This window comes from Takifugu flavidus, chromosome 9, assembly GCF_003711565.1.
Source record: "Takifugu flavidus isolate HTHZ2018 chromosome 9, ASM371156v2, whole genome shotgun sequence".
NCBI lineage: Eukaryota > Metazoa > Chordata > Actinopteri > Tetraodontiformes > Tetraodontidae > Takifugu > Takifugu flavidus.
Window position 1 is genome coordinate 8235330 of NC_079528.1, and position 23804 is coordinate 8259133.

The 23804-nt window shown below is 51.4% G+C and overlaps 1 protein-coding gene across 1 annotated transcript in view; it reads right to left on the reverse strand.

Moving 5' to 3' along the window:
• Positions 1-472: 472 nt before the first annotated feature.
• LOC130531442 (protocadherin-1-like) overlaps positions 473-23804 on the reverse strand; it is a 59999-nt gene continuing 36667 nt past the window's right edge. Inside the window, 1 exon segment of the mRNA XM_057043468.1 lies at positions 473-2513. Coding sequence (XP_056899448.1) covers positions 2484-2513 — 30 coding nt within the window. The 3' untranslated portion in view covers positions 473-2483.

The window sequence follows — 23804 nt, forward strand, 5'->3', positions numbered from 1 at the left end:
ATTACAGCTCAATTGTTCATCTGGAACATTCCTGACAACAAACTGAATAGAAAGATTTCAAATTCAGACTCGTTTTAAATTTAACGAGAAAAATTGAATGTTCTGTCCTCTCGGAGTAACAGAAGAAGTTGCGACATTTAACTCATCAGTTAGCACGTTAGCAAGTTTAGTTATGCTTCTTCAACAAGGTCGAGTGTTTCACAATTTGGAATTCCAACGAGATTTTTAATCCTCAGCTTTGGGAAACATGTTGATATTTTATGGAAAGAGAGGTGACCTCAATGGACCCTGAAAGTCATGTGACTCCTGGAGCGACAAAAAAATGTTTTTCAGCGAATTTTGTAAGCGATGTGTTTGAGCACATTGGGAATAACAACGGTACCTGGGAACGCCACAATATTATTTAATTACCTTTAAATATGAAAAGTTGAAATTGGAAAAAAGAACATTTTTAGTCCCAGTCAGTTTAAGGTTCAGATTCTGTTGTTTTTATTTGCCTCCTTTGGTCTGACGGGAATTCCAGGTTTTACCCAGAATGCATCTCTCCTGCAGCCTCGGTGGATTCTAACGTCACCGTTAACGGCAGCCCGGCGCCACAGAGGAGAATTCTGAGGAGGATCACCGCTAATGTTCGGCATCTGGGGTCCTAACAGGGGGAGGTTGTCGGGGGCCCGGGGCCCCGCGCAGGTGCCGCTAATCCACCGCGCCACAGGAAAAGCTCCCACTCGCGGCTTTAATAAAAAGGAAGTGCCAAACAGAAGGACTGGATCATTTCACACTGAGGAAGGGAAGAGGTGGGAACGCTCAGCAGGCGTTCCCGATCAGAGGACACAGCAGGAGAACGTTCCCGACCCACCGGGACAGAACCGGGTTCCGAAACTCGGCAGCTACACACTCTAAACAACCTGATTCTGTCTGAGAAGGCTGAACGGTTCAGTTTGGCCTCCAGTTGGGTCAAAAAGAGAAAACTCTGGGTTTGTTTATTTTTGAATTCAACCACTTGCTGCCTGGTTGCTCCAGGAGATACTTCATCTATATCATATTCCGTCTAGTTTTACGTCATTCCTGCTCTTGAGGAACCTTCAGCAGAACCTTCAAGATGAACTCTGGTGTCTCATGAATGTAAAATGTTTCCCAAAGCTTCTGGAGACACTTAAAATATCAACCGTGGTTTTTTTGATGCTCTCCAGAGGAGAACCGACGACCCTGAAGAGTGCTTGGGATTATGAGCGTAAAGAATCGGAGGTCTTAGCCCCTGATAGGAGGAACCTCGAGCACCAGATCTTTTTACAGCGTGTTGACCGGCGCTCGTCTTCACCGGAGAAGGTTTAACGGGGCTCTTAAAGTTGGAGGATCCACAGGTGACGCCGGGTTTCCTGCAGCGCCTCCGTCAAAACTGTACAGCAAAGTTTTCCCTCCGCCAGTCCGACGCTACGTGAAGGCGTCCGACCACCAGGTCCTCGTGGTGCCTCCCCCTGTCAGTGTCTGTGGTATTTACATCTCTGTACACTCAGGAAAACGTCGTCTTCACGGCGAGAAAAAGGACAAACCTAGAAAAAAAAAACCACCTCCGGAGTTTAACCCCCTCCCTCCTCCAGGCAGAGAAACAGACGGAAATTATAACCAAAAATCCGAAAAATCAGGGTAGATATCAACTCACGCTGCATTTACAAGGTTCGCTTTTTTTTCTTCTTCTTCTGCTCCGACACAGCGACGCGGCCTAAAGCAACACGGGAAACGTCCACTCAAACACGCTAACTCGTTTAGCGGGGAAAACCGGAACGCGGTGGTGTAGGTTACATTCGCACTGCGGACGCACGCCGCGTGATTCCGTCAGTCTGGTTCTGTTCTCGTGTTAGTGGCTTCCGGAGGGCGGGGGTGGGGGGTGTGGGGTGTGTGTGTGGGGGGGGGTGGGGGGCAGCTGTGGGCGAGGGTCCGGAGCCGGTATAAAAAGGACGAAGGGGAGCTGAAGCTGCGGCACGGTGAGTAATAGGCACAAGGGGGCAGCAGTGAGGGGGCGGGGCAAACAGAAACCAGAGAGGATCGTGAGCGAGAGGAGCCGGGTCAGGGGTCGGTGGAGCGACGCCCTCACAGGTAGATCTCCCTCTTGGAGGTCTGGCCGGTGGGGGTGTTGCCTGAGTGGTACTCCACCGCCTGGCTCAGGGGAATCTCCTCCAGCCCACAGTCTTTACCAGACGAGTCTCCGCCCCCGGGGTAGGCGCTGCTGTAGGGCGTCATGAACCGCATGTTGGCCACTTTGGAACCGCCGCCGCCGCCGCTTCCTGTCCCGCGGTCCTCCGTGGTCACAGGCTTGGCGCTGCCGTTGGCCATCAGCTGCTCCTGCCCGCCCATCTCCTGGTAAGGCACAAAGGTGGAGAGCTTGGGGGCGGTCTTGGACGCTCTGCGGGTGGGGGAAGGCTGGCCGGGCATCCAGCAGGAGTCGGAGTGACCGAACTCGGTGCACTCGTGGGTGCAGTTGCCCGTCATGGCCACGTCGGGGAGGGGCCTGAGGTCTGGGGAGAGAGAGAAACACCAATGAGAGGGTGGAGGGAGGGCGGAGCCAGAAACACGGGTCAAAGTGGGGCTGAGCCGCGGTTTGGTCACGTGACTCCTCCCCAAAACGGTCCAAATGTTTCAGAGACGTCGTGAGTTTGACTGAGGCTAATTTGTTTCCCGACTTTTGTTCCAGCGTCTCCGGTTTCGCCCTTTGATCCTTTCGAGCTGACGAGAGTCGACTGGAAGTAGGAACGATTCCGACCGAAGGTGGAAAAATGTTTCGCACTTTTAGCGCTAATTATTTTGTTGTTTTAACGATCAGAACCTGAGAGCAGAGCCGGAGTGGTGACACCCCGCTGGTTTGTTTACCCACCCCCCCCCCCCCCTCCCCCCCAGGGCCCAGATCCGACTCTGAATTTCAAAAGATGAATTGAATAAAAAAAAAGGTCAGAGATGGAAGCTGAAATATGAATGCGTATGCAGAAAGTAACCTTTCTTCTGTGCGTGACATTAGATCACTCTTTAACACTGGAGGTGTGGAGGGTGGGTGGGCAGCGGGCGGCGGCCCCCCCCGGGAAACGGCGCGCCCGCTTCCCAAAATTCCCTCCACTTCATGCATAATTGAAATTCATCACCTTTTTTTCTGCTAAAGGAGCCGCAGTCGGCTTTTCTGTCTTTGTGGGTTGTGCTCATGCTAATCCCAGCGAGCGCTGAGCAGCAACCTTACCCCCCCCACACACACCCCCCCCCACCCCCCACCACGTGGGTTTTCCTTTTTTTGAAGCACTTCCCACACAAAAGCGAGGCGCTTGCAGGAACGTTAAGTCATCTGTGAGCGAGTGCTGACTTCAGAGCGGCGGTTTAATGGGGGAACCTGGTGTCAGCAGGAGGCTCCTCAAACTGCCTCCCAACACAACAAAAGCAGAAAAAAGAGAGCGGTCAGCAGGCGAGTCGGAACGCCGCCCGCCGGGAAGCTTCACGGAACGACGAGCTCGGCCTCCGACCCCAGAATTACCCCGGTGGACCCTCTTCATCTGCCCCCTGTAGCGGCGATTAGCCCAACATTGTAGCGCCTGGTGATGAAGCAGTTGCGTTTAAGGCGGAACAGCAACCAAAGAGGCACACGGCACACACTTGACCCTTGACCTTAGCTCCTAGGTCACCATAGCAACCGGCATCCTCATTTCCTCAGTGTGAAGTTCAGACTTTCCAACATTGGTGCTGCTGGCCAAGGTGAAGTGCATTGTGGGAGCTGTCAGGTGCTAACTCAGCATCGCTTGCTAGCTCCCAGTCGCTACAGTAGCCGTAGCATCGACGTTTGAGTGTTGATGACAGCAGCTAAAACTCAGCTGGAGGAACAGAAGCAAACACAGCGCCGCCATTGGTCCATCAGCACCAGCGAGGCGCCGCCATTGGTCCATCAGCACCAGCGAGGCGCCGCCATTGGTCCATCAGCACCAGCGAGGCGCCGCCATTGGTCCATCAGCACCAGCGAGGCGCCGCCATTGGTCCATCAGCACCAGCGAGGCGCCGCCATTGGTCCATCTGCATCTTAAACAGGGTGGACACCGAACAGTCAAACGGACTGAACGGACGCCCTGAGGTGGAGGCAGCAACTCCGCTTTGCTTAAGGGAAGTTTTTAAAGTTGTGCTGTTACCCTTGGGGGGGTGGATAAGGGGGGGGCGTATCTGCGACCCCAGCGGGGCGCCGCCGTCGGAGGGGCCGCGATGGCGAAGTCAAGGTTGCCTCCATTAGTCAAGGCTGTTTAAAATGGAGAAGCCCTCCTGAGATTCCTCCAGCCCTTATCTGCACTCCTGAGTTCCAGTTAACCCCCGGGACCCCCGCCCCCCCTGCCCGCCCCCCCTGCCCCCCCCCCCCCCAATACACTACTACCTCCGTCGCCGTTTTCCGGTCAAACTAATTAGTTTTCAGAGTCACCACTCGGGGAGATGTCAGCGCTATGAAATGAAAATAATTTCCAGATGAGTATCTGACATTTTCTGCTGTCGACTGGAGTGAAGAGCCCGGACTCTTCTCCTCTCCTCCTCCTCCTCTTCTCCTCCTCCTCCTCCTCCTCCTCCTCCTCTCTTCCAGTCCATCACTTTGGCGGCAGATATGCTAAATCCTCGCGCTTCCCCTCCGACTGATAACTGGAAGCCAGTTTATACAAAAGAGCTTCTCTTTTTTTAAATTCCGCTTCTGCTTGAAGTGTTAATGTGTTTAATTACTTTGAAGCTGTGTGTGTGTGTGTGTGTGTGTGTGTGTGTGTGTGTGTGTGTGTGTGTGTGTGTGTTGCATTTAAAGCTGCAGGAGAAACCTTCAATTAGAATGCTCGTTTCCTCCGTCTCTGACAATGGCTCTAATTTATCTTATAGGAACAATAGAGGAGTGAGAGGCGGCAAAGCTGCTGTAAAGCGCTCAAAGGACAGGCTGCTGCTGCCCCCGCACACACACACACACACACACACACACACACACACACCACACACACACACACACACACACACGCACACACACGCACACACATTTCTGCAGCTGTATGACGCCTTAGCGGCTGCTCATCTCTGATCAGAGAGCGGCTGACTGCAGGTACGAGGCAGGAATCAAGGCCGGGCCGTCACCGCTGCTCATATTCAGGCTTTTTGTCCCTTCCAGGCTCCTGTAGAAACCTGCTGGAGCAGCACCGGCGCGTATTTATACAAACGTATCGAAGGAAAGGCAGCTTGAGGTGCTAATGCTAATAAAAGCGAGGACCTGTGCGTTAGCTTCAAATACTGGTCATAGATTACTAAAAGAGCCAAACCAATTGGTACAAAACTGGGCTGAACTGGGCTGAACTGGGCTAAACTGGGCCAAACTGGTACAAAACAGGGCTAAACTGGGCTGAACTGGGCTAAACTGGGCCAAACTGGGCTGAACAGCATTTTTAACTCATTCAAACATTTTAGTTGTTGATTTTAACTGATGGACGTCTAAAATCTGGGATTTTCCGATTTGTTTTCCTCTGATTTCCCGCCTGTTTCCTTGCCCCCGCCCCCCAGCCGTGGCCCCGCCCCACACCGCCCCCCCCCTCACCCCCCCGGCCCGACTCTGTGTGGAAACCTTTGCCGCCTCTAATTAAACTTTGGGCAGATTAGAACTTTGCCTTGTCAGTCTTTATTCACGCTTAAACAAGTTATTACTTTTTGAGAAATTAAATTAGCCGGCAATTAATTAATCGACACAGAGCCGGGAAATAGGACGGGGAGGAGGGAGGGGTCGGGGGGGGGATGAAAGTGGAGGGAAATAGGATGATAGGAAGGAGGAGAGAAGGGGAGGCTGGAAGGAAATGAAGGGAAATGAGACGTAGATTTATCTCAAAGAGGAAAGAAAGCAGATATTTAAATGTCATCCCTTCATTCTGTCATTAGCAGGATGGAGGGATGAAGGGATGGAGGGATGGAGGGATAGAGGGATGAAGGGATGGAGGGATGGAGGGATGGAGGCTGGTTATTGGATTCCAGAAGAAGTCAACGGAGTTGCTGGCTGCTTCCAAACAAACGTTCCAGCAATTAATGAATGAATTCATTCGTTAATTCTGGAAATAAAAACCAAAGAGGAGAAACATGAGAGAAAGAAAGAGAGAGAGAGAAAGAGAGAGAGAGAGGGAGAGAGAGAGGGAGAGAGAGAGAGGGAGACCAATGGACGGTGGTGGGTGAAGCTCCGCCCACTCGCTCCCAGCAGATGAAGCAAACTGGTGGTTGATTGCAGCTAATAGGAGCAATAATCTTCCCGAGGTGGATCCGCTGGTTTGGACCCTCAGATGATGTTCGGAGCTGCAGGTTCCTCAGCTCCACCGTTCAAAGCGGACCTTTTTAGCACGCCTGCTCCCTCGCCGCTCGCCTCGCCTGCTCTCTCGCCGCTCGCCTCGCCGGCCTCTGTCGTCAAATATTCATGGGCAGGAGAAGCCGTCGGCTCCGTTTCGCTCCAGGCCATTTTTCTTTCCTTAACTTTTGTGTTTTACGTACAAAATGTTACAAATGGAGGCTGCAGGTGCTTCTGGGCCACAGAGCTGCAGCGCCAAGCCACACCAGAGAGGGCGCTAGCGAGCTAGACACAGGGGGAACACCAGAGAGGGCGCTAGCGAGCTAGACACAGGGGGAACACCAGAGGGGGCGCTAGCGAGCTAGACACAGGGGGAACACCAGAGAGGGCGCTAGCGAGCTAGACACAGGGGGAACACCAGAGAGGGCGCTAGCGAGCTAGGTACAGGGGGAACACCAGAGAGGGCGCTAGCGAGCTAGACACAGGGGGAACACCAGAGAGGGCGCTAGTGAGCTATACACAGGGGGAACACCAGAGAGGGCGCTAGCAAGCTAGACACAGGGGGAACACCAGAGAGGGCGCTAGCGAGCTAGGTACAGGGGGAACACCAGAGAGGGCGCTAGCGAGCTAGACACAGGGGGAACACCAGAGGGGGCGCTAGCGAGCTAGACACAGGGGGAACACCAGAGAGGGCGCTAGCGAGCTAGACGCAGGGGGAACACCAGAGAGGGCGCTAGCAAGCTAGACACAGGGGGAACACCAGAGAGGGCGCTAGCGAGCTAGACACAGGGGGAACACCAGAGAGGGCGCTAGCGAGCTAGACACAGGGGGAACACCAGAGAGGGCGCTAGCGAGCTAGACGCAGGGGGAACACCAGAGAGGGCGCTAGCAAGCTAGACACAGGGGGAACACCAGAGAGGGCGCTAGCGAGCTAGACACAGGGGGAACACCAGAGAGGGCGCTAGCGAGCTAGACACAGGGAGCAGAAGAAGTCTTTTGAGCCCAGAACAGGACTGAGATCCAGACCTTCAATACAGACCGTCAGAAAGCTCAGACGCATTAGCACCATTAGCACCACTGCAACCACGTCCCATTAGCATCACTGCAACAACGTACCATTAGCACCATTAGCACCACTGCAACAACGTACCATTAGCACCATTAGCATCACTGCAACAACGTCCCATTAGCACCATTAGCACCACTGCAACAACGTCCCATTAGCACCACTGCAACAACGTACCATTAGCACCATTAGCATCACTGCAACAACGTACCATTAGCACCATTAGCACCACTGCAACAACGTACCATTAGCACCATTAGCACCACTGCAACAACGTCCCATTAGCACCATTAGCATCACTGCAACAACGTACCATTAGCACCATTAGCACCACTGCAACAACGTACCATTAGCACCATTAGCACCACTGCAACAACGTCCCATTAGCACCATTAGCACCACTGCAACAACGTCCCATTAGCACCATTAGCATCACTCAGCTTCCTAATTTTTCCGAAAAGCCTTAAAATGCGGCTAAAATCTGCTTTTTACAGCGTTTATTAATCAGGAATCTCATCGCGGAACCGCTGATGAAACTGGAATCGAACAGTTCTTCATTTTGATTTTAGTCCCATTTGAGCTCGTTAGGCTGTGAAGCCTCAACTCCAGCGATGAAACAAACACCGCAACAAACATCTGGATGATTTGACGCTTCTCCGCTTTAATGTTTCCGTGGAGACGGCGACTGTCAGGCCGGACTTCCAGACCCGTCATCCGTGTTTTCCGTGCATCAAACAATCGGCGGCGGCGTACGTTTAAAGCGCTGCTGTTTACGCCTGTCGCTCCACGTTAACTCGCCGCCGCACGCTTCAAATGAGACGCCGCGACGGCGGAGCGGCCTCGCCGACCCCTCGCCGCGGCAACCGCCTCGCCGTCCACGATGGCTGTCAATAACGCCAAGAGCTGGAAATCGGGAATAATAAAAGGAAGCCGAGGAGTGAAAGCTGCACCTGGGGGAGTATAAACAACCGCAGCCAATGAGAAGTGTAAATTAGCAACACACACACACACGCACGCACGCACGCACGCACACACGCACGCACGCACGCACGCACACACACACACACTCCGTAACGATCCCGGTCGGTGGGATTTGGTGGTGGCAGCTGCAAATTTATTCACTTTTGTAGGATAATTGAATTTTTCCTTCATAGTAGGACAATTCCACTGGGCTGCGAGTGTGTGTGTGTGCGCGCGTGTGTGTGTGTGTGTTGTGTGTGTGTGTGTGTGTGTGTGTGTGTGTGTGTGTGTGTGTAGTCGGAGAACAGAACCACCAGATGCCTCCGTACTCCCACAGGCTGGTGGCCACTCTGCCCCTCCAGTGAAGGTGTCTGGCTCCAGCAGATGTTCTGATGCTTCCTGTCTCTCACTCACTCACTTCCTGTCACGGCGCTGACGGACGCCTTCTGCTCGACCCGCTCCCGCCGAGGCGGGACGCCGGCTAACGGGCTGACACGCGTGACATGACGGACGCTCCAGGATGGGTCTGATCCGAGCTGGAGGTCTGTGATGAGCTTTGCTGGAACAACTGGAATTCCGGAAAGAGCAGATTCACACCAGCGGGGAGGAGAAATTACAGCTTCCCTCCCTTTTTATGTCGAGGCATAAATGACGGCGCTCCGGAGATTCCCATCAGAGCTCCGCGCCTCCGTGAAGGAAGACGCCGTCGGCCCGAGAAGCTGAAGGAACGGGACGAACTTCCTGCCGACACTTCCTGTCGCCGCTGCTGCGAAGGAAGATTTTTTCCCCCTTTTTTTTTAAGATAAATCTTCACTTTATTTTAAACTTTGGGAGCTAAAACACGTCAGGAAATAAACTTTCGCTTCAGCAACTCTCAGCTGAGGGAGAGAAACCTTCATCCAACAGGCCGAGAAATCAAAGCAACGATGAATCAAAGTGATCATGTGACACCAGGACGGCCAAGGACGCCACGGCGCCGCGCTAGCATCGCGACTGCGCTAGCATCGCGACCGCGCTAGCATCGCGACCGCGCTAGCATCGCGACCACGCTAGCATCGTTACGGATGCTCCATACGAGGCTTCGGCTTCCTGTTACAAACGTTATTCTGGTCTCTGAGCAACGACCTCGACCGTCAAAGCAAAGTTGCTTTTTATTTCTCTGCTTTTGTTCCGAGTTTCTGCGTTCGCTCGATGATGCGGCTTCTCAAATTAAACCTTTTTCAATCATCGCCCGGTCGAAAACAACCCGACTTCCTGTCGTCCTTCCCTCCGTCTCACTCCCACGTTCATTCTGCTCTTTATTCTCTCAAACTTCAGGTCCCGGACCTGCTGAGATCAAAGCTGACTCTGAGTGAGTGTGTGTGTGTGTGTGTGTGTGTGTGTGTGTGTGTGTGTGTGTGTGTGTGTGCGTGTGTGTGTTATAAAATAGAGCTCCATCTGTGCGGCACGAAGGTGAAAACTTTCAGGCACTTTAGGCTGAGGAACTCTTTTGTCCCTCAGCCTGTTAGAACGGTGAATCAGTCGGGGTCTCAAGGGCACCAGGGAGAGCAGGGGACTGAACGAGGACATGGACTTGGAGGCACTTTGATGTTGTGGCGCACGTCAGACGTCTGATGTCGTATTTATGGAGGTTTTTAAAGGGAGAAACAAACGTCATTTCAGGAGTAATTGTGAAAAATAAAGTAATCAAGTACTTCCTGTATGTTTATATCCTACATTAAAGGGACTGATTAGAAGCACATCAAAGACGGCGTTTATTGATCAGGGCTCCGCCCACTCTGCTGGGTGTGGCCTTTATATCATTCTATATTTGTCGTCTTCGGTCTGTGTCGCATGTTTATCGTCGGCCGGATGTTCCATAATTATCCGTTCTGGAATAATAATTCCCACATTTGTATCTGGTCACCGACCACGACCACAGAACCTCGGGCCGAGTCAGAGTTCTTTCCTGCCCAAACACCCAAACAGGAACTCTCTTTTTCCACTTTGCGCTTTTATTTTTTCAGAGCGAATTTTCATCCATTCATTTTTTTGGGAAACGGTCGGAGCGGGATGCTGCTGCTAACGTGCTATTATCAAAACGAATGACGGGAAACAGAATTAAAGAGCAGAAGATTTCGTCAGTATGAAAAGAATAAGAATCAAGTCCAGTTCAGCCAAAATAACATAATCTGATATTTTGCGGCTCCGTAATTGGAATTTATACAAAATAAGTTGCGAGGCTGAAGGCGGCTAAGTGGGAAGCGGAATGTCTGAAATGATTTATATTTTCTGGGCTGTCCTGTCAAAAGATAATTACATACTTGGAAAATTGCTCCTCTGCCACATTTCAACTGGCAAAACTGCAGATTGTTGATATTCGTGGCTGCAAATGAACATTTTCAGATGATTTTGTCACTTTTCTGTAAATGGATAAATGGAGGATGACACTTTCCAAACTCCTGGAGGAGATTTTCACATATTTCTGGGTAAAAGTAATAAACTCCCTGAACCCTCTAACAGCCCTCTGAAGGAACAGACAATGTGTCCTCACTTAGTCAACATGTAGACTGGTCCCCGCTATGTAACATATACAAGCACACACACACACACACACACACACACTTCTATTTATAGACTGTTTACCTGCTATTGTGGAGGTCAGAGGTGACACATGAACCTGTGCTAGTTGCTTCCTATTTTGACGCACAACCTCTTTCAGCAACACACCACCATATGGCACCCACCCACACACACACACACACACACTCTCTCTCTCCTCATTAAGTTTCTAATGTGACACTTCAAAGCATCCATACGTTAGTTTGATGTTGCTTCACGTGATTCCGATCAACAAACAGGATTCTGTGACATAAATATAAGAAAAATTAAAAAAATCTTGTTTTAAGACCGTTTAAATGAACAACTAAAAGTTAATTCCTACCGTTAAAAGTGTCATGTTTAACAAAAAGTAATTTCTTGAAGATGGTGTGTTCAGGTTCACCCCCTGCGTCGGTTAAACTGAAACTCTCCAGGTCCTGGGAACATTTTGCTAACGCTAAGATAATTTAGCAGCTTGCTTATCGCACACATTCGGTCGTTTGTGTCGTTTATTAGCAACTATCGGCACTGAATCCTCAGGAGGTTCTTCCAGGGACCGTTTCATAGAGAACTCCACTTAAAGGTTCCTGTAGGAACCTTCAGAAACAGGAGGAACATTAGAGAACATTGACTCAAACGTCCCCCCAGAACCTTCAAGTGAGGGTTCCATCTAAAATATATGATTAATAAAGCTGAAGGTCTAAACATGAGCAGCTTGTGTATCTCCACTAATGAGTGAGGTGATCTTTGTGTCAGGAAATCCGTTTTAATGTTTAAATAAACCGACGCGTCTAATCTGTGAAACGCCCGTTTGGCTCCGATTAAAAGCCTCTCAGTGGGACAGCGGCGCTGTTTATCTGCACTTAACAGTTTTAAAGCTAATTCCTGACTCCAGCGTCACTTCTGAGGCCGATCTTCACACTCCAGCTCATGAAATTTACATGTTTTAATGCATTTAATAGTTTCGTCCAGAAGACTGCGGGGAAAAACCGGTCTTTCGCTCGCTGCCTCTCGGACTCTGTTGTGAAGACGATTTTCATGCTCCGTCACCACCGTAGAGGAAGAGGAGTTTGTTTTGTGGAGACGCGCGGGAAGCGATGATGAAGATGAAGGACCGAGCGGCCTATTTACCAGCAGACACAAGCAAGACACGGCAAAAATAAAATAAAACGGGCAAGAAAAGGAAATTTAAAAGCTGTCATTGAGCTTCAGAGCCAGCTGTCATGTATTTCACAGCTGAGAGGAGGAGGAGGAGGAGGAGGAAGAGGAGGAGGAAGAGGAATCATCTTTCAATAGATCCAAACCTGCCAGACTTCCTGTCACAAAGACGTTAAGGAGACAAATATTACAGTAAACACTGGCGCCCCGGGGCGTTCGAGCTCAGTGGGAAAATCCAACGCTAACGTTTCCTCATCAAAGATCAACCAGGTGACTAACGAGGTGTTTGATAGTCCTGGAAATTCAAAATGCCTTTTTAAAACTCCTCCTCAGCCGCTCGAACGCACCGCGACAACAATTTGTTTTACTTCGAAGAGGACGGCGACTCGGATCTTCTGACGGAAATTTGGAAGTACGGAAGTTCCAGGACCGACTTTGAGAAAGTTCTGGATGATAATTAGCCACGCCATTTCCTCCCGTCCATTCGCCATCTGTGTCTTTTAGCGCCTCGCCGCCATTAGCTTCCCCGTTTTCCCTCCTTGAAGCCTCGTTTCAGATTCCAAGTGTCCCGAAACGTCGCCTGCGGACAGATTTAAGGAGAAACAACAACTGCGGGTGACTCCCCGAGGTCAGCCGGCGATATGTCCGGCCACGCTCTCCTGCTCAAACATTTGGCCCGGCGAGCGCACGCCAGCCTCCCCGTCGCAGTTCGCAGACGTCACGCCGGACGAGTGAAGCCAAGCGGAAAATAGGATTCAGGTTTGTCCCTCCGCAACCTTCGCTTCCCTCATTTAGATTCCCTAAAGTTCTCCGGACCGCGCTCCAAAGCCGCGCCGTCACCCTGAACGAAGACACGCCAACATTTTATCTGCGTTGGGATAAAACGATAAGACGGTAACGCGCCGCGTGGAGGAGGAGCCGACTGTTACACGCACACACACACACACACACACACACACACGTGGAAAGGGAATGAACGAGGCTACATCCACAAAACCACACCAAAGATACTCCCAGAATGCATTAGGGTGAACAGCTGCTACAACAAAGTCTGTAAAAAATCATGTTGACCCGACCGACAGACAGCTGATGCTAATTTTTGGACTCTTTTGAGTGTGCATAGATACTTGTTTTTATGCCTTAGTGGGGACCTCAGCAAATGCACAACATTTAAAGGACCAAAGGGAAGCGGACGTCATCATGTGGCACAGAGAATACAAACAAGGTTGGTTTGAATGAGTTGATGAATCTGTTTGTTATTCCGGTCAGCGGATGTTCTGTTGGAGTGGTTTAGTTCTCCAGGAACACCTGCGTACCTGCTGCTAACATGTCGCCTCCAGAGTCATCACATGGCGCCGCTAATGGTCCCGTCGGCACGGGCGACACGTTATCAGGCGGACGTGGACTCAAACCAGATGTTCAGATGAAGGACACAGCTTCTGCTTTTGCTCCTCTAATTGGCTGGTGTTTAGCACCACAGGGTCGTTACAGCCACCTCCAGATTGTCTAATCTAAGTCGGTCGTTGGCTGTCGCTCCCCAGAGACCCAGACTGCAGAAGAACGCCGGCGATTTCCGACCACACTGGTTTTAAAAGTCTTTGTAAACAAATCTCAAGTGCAGGGGTTGAACGATGATTTTATCTACACGACGCGACTTTGACTGGTGCCGTTTGGGTTGAGTGGCTACGTTTATGTTGACGTCAGTCTCCAAATGCCCCTACTGGTCGGCCGGAGCAACAACACTCAAACACGCCATTTTTAACGGTCCAGACCTTTGAGCTGTGCGGCACAGATTCGAGGAAGGAGTGACGGAGGATGAAAGGAAAGGAGCAGGAGTGTTTTATATCAAGGAGGAGAGGCGGTTCGCTCAAATTGAAGCTATTTACGACGCCGATGGGTGTGGCTTTCAGCATTTGCCACACTGCTTGTTCCATTCGCGCTGCGCTCGCTTTGAACAGTAATCGGTCGTAAGAGCCGTCGCATCACGACCCGACCAATCAAAGACAGCTCACATCAAAGACAATCAGGGCACAGTCCAGTCCAAGACCATCAGTCTGGGAAACCAGCCAGGAAATCGGTCGTTTCCAGAGCTGGAGAAGCATTTCGGGTCAGAGGTGAAGATGCTGAAGGAGTCATGTGATCACAGATCAAAGGTGGATTCATTCCCAGGTGGGAGCTGTCCTCGGCCTCCCTCTCAATGCATGCTGGGAACTGTCCTGCAGTCAAAAGCAGTCAGCAGAACGTAGAATAGAGACAGATGGACCACTTAGATGTTAACCAAATTAATTATTCCACAAAATGTTCCTTAATTCCTGGGTTAAGTAAGTGAGCGTAATAAAGAGCAGAGGAGTCTGTAATCACCTCCAGCCTCCGTCCGCCACCGCGTTAGCGTCGCGTTAGCATCGTTTTATGAAGCTCGGCTCAGCTGGGAGGCACTTTGTGATTGGACCTAATGTGAGGAACGCCATCGCCCGGCGCTGTAAAAGACAGATCCTGGCCTGTCGTGTGTGGGAATGATGGGGGCGGCCTAATGAAGGGGCTCTTATGCAAAGCGGCGGCGGCGGGGGGGGGGGGGGGAGGCGGCAGAAGGCCAACTCGCTCGCCCGTCTGATGTGAAGCACGAAGGCTTCCGTCGTGTTTACGACACGATTGTCAGGGATTTACTGGTAGATTATCATCTACAGGAAGTCTGGGACCGCAACACCTGGACGTACGTTGGACAGCAGCGGCGTCTGTGGAGCCCACTGACCCCCAGGGACGTCCACAGACAACGTCCGACAGGGTCCACAGACGTTCGACAGGGTCAACAGACGTTCGACAGGGTCCACAGACGTCCGACAGGGTCCACAGACGTTCGACAGGGTCCACAGACGTCCGACAGGGTCCACAGACGTTCGACAGGGTCCACAGACGTCCGACAGGGTCCACAGACGTCCGACAGGGTCCACAGACGTTCGACAGGGTCAACAGACGTTCGACAGGGTCAACAGACGTCCGACAGGGTCCACAGACTTCTGACAGGGTCACAGACGTTCGACAGGGTCCACAGACGTCCGACAGGGTCCACAGACGTTCCGACAGGGTCAACAGACGTTCGAACAGGGTCCACAGACGTTCGACAAGGGTCACAGACGCCCGACAGGGTCCACAGACGTCCGACAGGGTCCACAGACGTCCGACAGGGTCCACAGGCGTCCGACAGGGTCCACAGACGTCCGACAGGGTCCACAGACGTCCGACAGGGTCCACAGACGTCCGAAGGGTCCACAGACGTCCGACAGGCGAACAGGTGGGAGGAAACGATGAAGAATGAAGGTCAACTACAGGCGTTTGACAGAAATGGCTCCTGGATCTCGTCGGCTTCGTCACGGTTTGATGATCTGTGCTTTGTTTGTGGATTGAAGATAGAATCCGTCGGATAATCTGGAACCCGGAGCAGGAAGTGTGATGTTGACAGGGTGGAGCTGAAACCACCTGAAAGAACCTAACCAGGACGAAAACATCGTTTTCTGATGTTCCAGATTATATTTTCGCACTCGCGGGGACGACCGCCATCCTCACACGTTCCCATATCTCCTATCCCCCCCCCCCCCCGCTGGGATTTCCCAGCATTCCCAGAGACGTCCGGCCGCTCCCATCGGCAGCAGCCACATTATGCAGGATATCAGCGAGCGAGGTGTAAAAGTGCACGATGACATCAGTCAGAGCGGCGGGAGGACGGCGAGCGTCCGCCCCCGCCGGTCCCAACGCGGCACAAAACTTTCCGGGATTCGAGGAGCGTCTCCATATTTAAGGTGAAGGAGAGGAAACGTACGAGTGTGTTTGATTCATTATTCAGCCCTCGCCTGTTCTCGCGCTGCTCGCGGGAGATAACGGCTCGGCTTCACGCTTTAATTCTTTTGCATCGCAGATTAGAAAAAATCCTGGAGAATATGTTTCCTCTCTCGCTTAAAAAAAAAAAGGAGGCAATCTTCCACGGATGAGAGTCGGCATCTCGCGCATCTTCCTGCTGAATCCTGCGAGTTTTTGTGTCTTTTTTCTTGGCGTTTCTGTTAAAATCAAAGGGCTTCGTAGCCCCGAACCAGCCCGGAGGCGGAGCAACAACAACGGAGGAAAGAGAGAAAGAGGAAATCGCCATCGACTCCTCTTCCTCCTCCTCGCTCCGACGTTCTGCCCTCCTTCCCTTTTCTGGGAGCCGGAGACTTAGAAGAGAAGATTTCCTCTCCGCTCACAACACAGTCGTCATGTTGGATCGACTTCAACCGCCGCAGCAAATCTGACAAAAGCACAGAACCGGATCCGTCTTTTCTCCTTCCGAATAAAAACGTCTTCGTTACCGATGCAGATGCGATTCCGAGCCGCTCTCCGGCGTTCCTGAAAGCAGCTGCTGCGCCTGGAAACGGGGCCCCGAGGCCTCGTTACGCTCCGCCGACGTGAGCGGGTCTTCCACGCCGGCTGTCTCTCAGCGGACTGTTGCCTGCTTCCCTACGCGACCGCCCGAAGTTGCACCCGAACGAGTGGCGAGGCGCCACGTTGATCACTTCCATGCAGTCGAGGAGGCTTCTGGGTAACAAACAGCTCACGCAACAACGCGACGCTCCCACGAAAACACCACGAGCCAAACAGGAAACAGCGGGTCAGCCGTTGTAGCCAAAACTGGCCTGAACGGGCAGGTAAAGCGCGTGTGGGCGGGGCTTCGTTTGGACGCCTCCCACCTGTGGTTCCGTCCTGGAGTGACCGGACGTGCCGCTCAGCATGGTTCCACCCTCACTTTCATCAACGGCACCAACGTGATGTTGAAAGACACCATGATGATAAATGATGCGGCGCATCGAGGCCCCGCCCACTGGGCCCAAACCCCGCCCACTCACCCAACACGTGATCATCTTAAGGTTACAAACTCGGCTGGTGGCACGACAAGGGCAATTTACCGCATGGCTGGTTCTCCTCGTCTATGAGCAGACTGAACACACACACACACTCACTCACACACACACACTCACTCACACACTCACACACACACTCACTCACTCACTCACACACACACACACTCACTCACACACACACACACTCACTCACACACACACATTCTGTCCTAAAAAACTGAACTATTTCATATCTACATAATCGTTCCATCTTCTGAGCTGATTACTTTCATTATTACGGCCAAATTATTGTCAACATTTTGTTGAGCTGGAAGGATTTAAATAATACTCAGTCAGTTTTATTAGTGATTCATTAAGTTATTCATTACTCTTACTATCATTGTGACAAATGTTTCAAAACATCTGATATCATTCAGGTTTTGAGCCAGCAGAGGGAAAATAGCTCAGGAATGTTTTCACTTCATTTATTTGATGGTTTCTGCCTCAGAGGTTTGCACACACACTCACACACTCTTCCTTACGCACACACACACACACACATCATCCGAACCCTCAGGACTTCAACTTAGCCGACAGGGGTTGAAGGTCACCAGGAAATGGACAGGAAGTGGACCGTGGAGGACCGCACTGGTGTCTGACCGCTATAACTGGAGCAGAAGAAGATCTGGCCTCTGGACAGCAACACACACAACACACACACACACACACCAGTCAGGCAGCAGTCACACACTCAGGTCTGCAGAGCTTTTCCTCTCTTGAACACGCAACATGGAATTACACAAACAAATTATAGGGAATGCCAAATTGTTCTCTCTTGCTGCCTCTCTCACACTCTCACAGACACACACCAGAGCGACGTGACGTGACGTGACGTGACGTGACGTGACGTGACGTGACGTGACGTGACGTGACGTGACGTGGCGTGACCTGATGTGGCGTAGCGTGATGTGATGTGATGTGATTGGAAGTTCCTCCGTGCTCAGTTTACAGTCACTCGCTGACTTTCTCTTCCTCACTTCTGCCTGCGAGGCTCAGCCAACCTCCGCCCGAACACTCGCTCCACCAATCCAGCCCTCAGCTCTTTTGAAGACAAAGACTTAAAAACACAGGAATGTCACACACGCACACACTCACACACACACACACACACACACACTGGAAAATGTCAGACTTCCTGCAGGAAGTTTAGACAGATTTTACTTCCACAAGCACCTGCACAGTTTATCTGAAGTCAGCAGAATGACCAGAGTGTGTGTGTGTGTGTGTGTGTGTGTGTGTGTGTGTGTGTGTGTGTGTGTGTGTGTGTGTGTGTGCTCTGCATTAAAAGAACCAGCAGCACCAATGACCCGTGTTTGCCTCAGTGTGATTTTATCTCTGCATGTGTGACCCGAATTGTAAATACAGCATCCTGCATTAAGCTGTGTGTGTGTGTGTGTGTGTGTGTGTGTGTGTGTGTGTGTGTGTGTGTGTGTGTGTGTGTGTGTGTGTGTTGTGTGTGTGTGTGTGAGACAGAGAGAGAGAGTTATGAATTATGAACTGCAGCCTCATCCTGACCCAATCTGTGTATTGGCTGACTTTATATCTTGCATATCAATGGGCCACTTATCTCTATAACGTGTGTGTGTGTGTGTGTGTGTGTGTGTGTGTGTGTGTGTGTGTGTGTGTTGTGTGTGTGTGTGTGTGTGTGTGTGTGTGTGCCAAGAGGTTAATTGAGGGGAGGGCCTCAGCCATTGCCCAGGGAAACACGGCAGCTCATTGGTTATTCCACGACGCTCCGACGGAACAAAGTTCTGATCCTGGCTGAGCTCCAGGACGGAGCACCGGGGGGGGGCGTGGTGGGTCGTCCTGCCCACTGAGGGGAGCTGGTGTCTGGGCTGGCGAGGCGAGCGCCGTCCCTCCTGATGGTGCTCAGATGACAGGCTAATCCTTCCAGCACACAGCAGAGGCCCTAATGGGAGGGATTAGCTGGACCAACACCTCCTCCCTCTGCTCCTGCAGCGCTCCTCTTCATCACATCCACATCTCCTTCTCCTCCAGCTCATCCTCCATCTCCTCCAGCTCCTCCTCCAGCTCCTCCAGCTCATCCTCCAGCTCCTCCAGCTCCTCCTCCAGCTCATCCAGCTCCACCAGCTCCTTCAGCTCCTCCAGCTCCTCCTCCAGCTCTCCTCCAGCTCCTCCTCCTTCTCCTCCAGCTCCTCCTCCAGCTCATCCAGCTCCACCAGCTCCTTCAGCTCCTCCAGCTCCTCCAGCTCCTCCAGCTCCTCCAGCTCCTCCTCCAGCTCTAATGTTTCTGTGTTCCTCCTCTCTGTTCTTCATGTTTCCATTGTTCCCCCCCTAGCTAGCTCGACATCAGATCCCCTCTTTATCTCCTCTTCATCTTTATGTGTTGCTTCTCCTCCTCCAGCACTGAGGAGGAGGAGGAGGAGGAGGAGGATGATGTCAGAAGAGATTAACTTTTGCTCCTCGTTGCTTCATCCTGCCCGACTGATGCCTGGATAACGAACGAAGCCCAGATGGGAGCGTGTTTCTGAGCTGGGACGCTAACGCTGTGGCCCTCGTAGCTAAAGACCAACTCTTGATGGCGCCTGGAACCTTTCTTCATATGAAACTCTTTGTCTTTGATCATTTAAGGATTTAAGGTTGATGCTGATGTGTTTGCTCAGCAGCCTCCTCCTCCTCCTCCTCCTCCTCTAAACATGAAGAACCCCATTTTCACACCTCCTCTTCTTCACCTCCTTATCTCCTCCTCTCCAGACTCATCGTGATGTTTTCACTTTCTCTGCAGGTGACTTTAGGGTTGATATGAGACTGCAAGACAGCATAGCTTTACGCTGAGTGTGTGTGTGTGTGTGTGTGTGTGTGTGTGTGGTGTGTGTGTGTGGTGTGTGTGTGTGTGTGTGGACTCATGGGCAGCCGAGTGGAAAGCTTTAATGAGTGTAGTCACTGTTTACTGAGGATAGACTGGGACTCTATCGCTCTCACACACACTCACACACACTCACACACACTCTCACACACTCTCTCTCTCTCACACACACACACACACACACACACACACACACACACGGAGCCTCTGGGCCACACATTTGTAATCTCTTAAAATTAGGACAGAACTCGACGCGTGATGTCGCTGAACTGTTTTTCTACTCGTTGCTAATAAACGAGCTAAAGCGAAATCTTTCATCTCCACAACAACAACAGTCGACCCGATTGTGCAGAACCAGGAGCCAATAAACACCCACAACTGCACCTGGGGGGGGCAGAGCGGCGGAGGAGAGGCCCGACGTGATGCCCGACCTTCCTCCGGTACTCCTGAAAAGAACTTTTAGACTTTTAGAAGCGTTTACATTCGGGATTTGCTGACGTCCATCTCCCAAACTCATCCATCAGTGTTGCCTCTGAAGAAGTTTAAACTGTTCCCAAACTCCCAGCGAGTTTTGATTGGTCCGAATTCGGAGCCTTTGACCCTGCCAACAACCTGGTTCTGAATGCCGACAGTGGGCGGGGCTAAGTGGTGAACCTGGGAGCGTTAGCATCCGAGCAGCTCAGGACGGGGGGCGGGAACTTTCATCGGAACCAGGGACGCCTGCGTGTCCTGTAGATGAACGGTTACAGATCACTCGGAGGCTCCGGGTCGTCCAGCAGAACCTGCCGTCACGCCTGGAGCACCTTGTGGTGGGAACCGCTCCACCGAGCCGCTCCGTCTCCGGCTGCCTGAACAACACGCGGGATTCCGGCAGAATTCCGGGCTGCGGCTCGGTTTCAGCCCATAAACTTCCTCATTTGTGAGACGTGGATGTTTGGAGAAAACTGCTTCCTGTTGAAGGAATATTTATCCTCTGTGTGTGTGTGTGGTGTGTGTGTTGTGTGGTGTGGGGGTGTGTGTGTGTGTGTGTGTTTAGGTGTAATGATCGCGGTCACCACCAGGGGGCTCACTGGCTTCTTTTCTCTAAAACTACAGAAATTCAGGCTCCACGTCACAATAAGTAAAACTGTTTGAATTTTGGTGAACAGACGCGTCGTTGTCGGGTGTCGTGGTCTGTGAATCCCCCCCTCCTCCCCCCTCCTCCCCCCTCCTCCCCCCTCCCTGTCCAGAGACTTGGATGGTGATTAGCGTTGGGATTCTGGGACTCCGGCCTCAGCTTTCATTAACAGCAATAAACACAGTTCTGCTGCACCACCGAGACCGACCGCAGGGTGTGTGTGTGTGTGTGTGTGTGTGTGTGGGTGTGTGGTGTGTGTGTGTGTGTGCGTGTGTGTGTGTGTGGTGTGTGTGTGTGAGGGACAGAGAGAGAGAAAGAGGTGTTGTTTATCATCGCAGTAATTAAGCCTGCAGTTCATTTTTAATTAAAATATAACAACAGCACTAAGTATGAAACAGCTCCAACACACACTCACACACACACACACACACACACACACACACCACACACACACACACACACACACACACCTTTGGCTTTCAAGTTGAAAATAAAAACCAAATCACATCAAGTTGTGATGTCATAAAAGTGCTTCTATTTACAACATTGACATCAGTGTGAGGGGGAGGAGGGGGAGGAAGAGGAGAGGAGGAGGGGGGGAAGAGGAGATGGAGGAAGAGGAGGAGGGGGAGGAGGGGGGAGGAAGAGGAGGAGGGGGAGGAAGAGGAGATCTGTCAGGATTAACTGAGAGGATTCTGCAGGTACAATTTTAGGTAAAACAACGTAGCATCAGTTTAACCCACAAGGCTGCTCCCAATGAGGAGAACATCGCCATGGCAACAACAGAATCAGACCTTTAGTCGGAGTAACGTTAACTGGTCGTTAACCTCTGAATGGACCTGGGGGCGTGGCCATCCCTGCTGAAGGCTTGTGATTGGCTGACTACTGAGCGAAAACTCCGCCTCCTTTGGCTGTAAAAGTTTAAACTACAGTTTTGTTTTTGCTGCAACGTCACAGTTCAGAGGAAAGGGGTGTGTGTGTGTGTGTGTGTGTGTGTGTGTGTGTTGTGTGGGTTGTGTGAGTGTGTGTGTGTGTGTGAGTGTGTGGAGAGAGAGAGAGAGAGAGGTGGGGAGAGGGAGCAGGTGTGCAGTTATTAGTGAAGAAGAAAATTACTCACACACACCACACACACACACACACAACACACACCACACACACACACACACACACACACACACACACACACACACACACACCACACACACACCTCCCTGAAAGTGTTGCTTCGGTGACAGTGTGATGTGTAATTATCCAGAACACTAAAATTATCCTGACACTTCTGAAGGTTCTGTTGTTGTCTTGTCAGGTGGGTTTGAGTTCCTGGATGTTCCCCCCCCCCGACCTTTGACCCCCCCCTCCGTGGACCTCCCGTAAGGCGTTCAGGCCCTCCTGGTCCTTCATCCACATCCTTAATCCAGAGGAAATGAAGTCAAACAGCAACACTGGCCCAATGATGTCAGCACTTGTTTATTGTAATAAAACCTCTGAATACAAAGTACATTCACGGCAGGGATTCTCCTCCAGCCAGAACCAGAGACGACACAGACACGCCGACGGCGCCCCAGAACATCCGTCACGGTTCAGATTAAACACACGTTACACACACAGAGTTCAGACGGGTTCCTGAACCGTGGCGCTAAAGAACCAGCTGGGTCCAAACACTATAGATACAGGAAACAGACAGATTGAACTTCCTCCAGCTGAAGAGATGCGCATGGATATTCACCTCTGACCTCCTGAGCGAGCTCCACAATCACGTCTACGGCTGTCAAAGAAAACGACAGGCTAAGCTAGCTGCTAACCTATCTTTACCGGCTTGGCGGGTGAGTGAATATTTCAGGAAAAACATTTTTTACACCAAAAGCAGCAGACGTGTCAGCGATCATCTGTTAGCACGTCGAAATCAAAACACCTGAATTTTCAGCGTTCCTTCAAAATAAAACCCGACACTTCCTGTTGCACGTTTACACGAAACCAAACACGCAGACGTGTGAACTCTTCAGCTAAGCTAACACTTCCTGCCAGCTCCCAGCCCGTGTGCTAAGCTAGGCTAAACACATGCTGGACGTAATTTTAAGAGACCGACATGCAAAAGTTTTCCCGTTGTCTCCCGGAGGCGGCCGGGAACCGGACCAAAGTCCACGCCGAGGAAGAACCCACGAGACTTCCTGTTAGCGCGAGGAGGCGGGTCAGCTGACCCGGACGTTACCCCTGTCCCCCGAAACCCTGACGGTCGACCAACTACAGGCACCAGGGTTACAAAAGATGAAAAATCAGCTCGGAAAATTTCACCCCCCCACAAAAAAAAAAAAAAAACGAGTCGTCACGGCAGCAGGAGCAAAAAAAAAAAAAGCTCATGATCCACTTATTCTTCATGAAATCCACAGACAGGAAAATAAAACCTCCTGAAAAGTGGCCTCGCACAGACGTGAGGTGGAGGAATCCAGCCGATTATTCCAGGTCTGCTCGGAAAGGAAGGAAATCAAAGCTTTTCTCATTATTCACCTCTCCTTGACAGAAACCAACGGGGAAAAAAAACGCAGAAAGACGAGAAAAAAGCCACCACAGGCGAGACGGGATGAGGAAAAAAGGGTCCCCCCGGAGAGGAAAATGAGCTGGAGGACTTAAACGTGAAGGAGGGAACGCCGGTTTAGGTGTCTTTAGTTTAGTCTTTTATGTGCCCACCTCCGCTCCGGCTCGGCGCTCGACGACGCTCCACCTACAACAGGATAGAGACCAACGTCTTACACCTCAGCAACCATCAAGAGACACAGTCATGCAAAAAAAAAAGAAGGAAAAAACACGTGCAAAAAGGTCGGGAAAAACAGGAGGAAGACGGGAAAAAAAAGCAAAAATTGAATGCTGAAAAA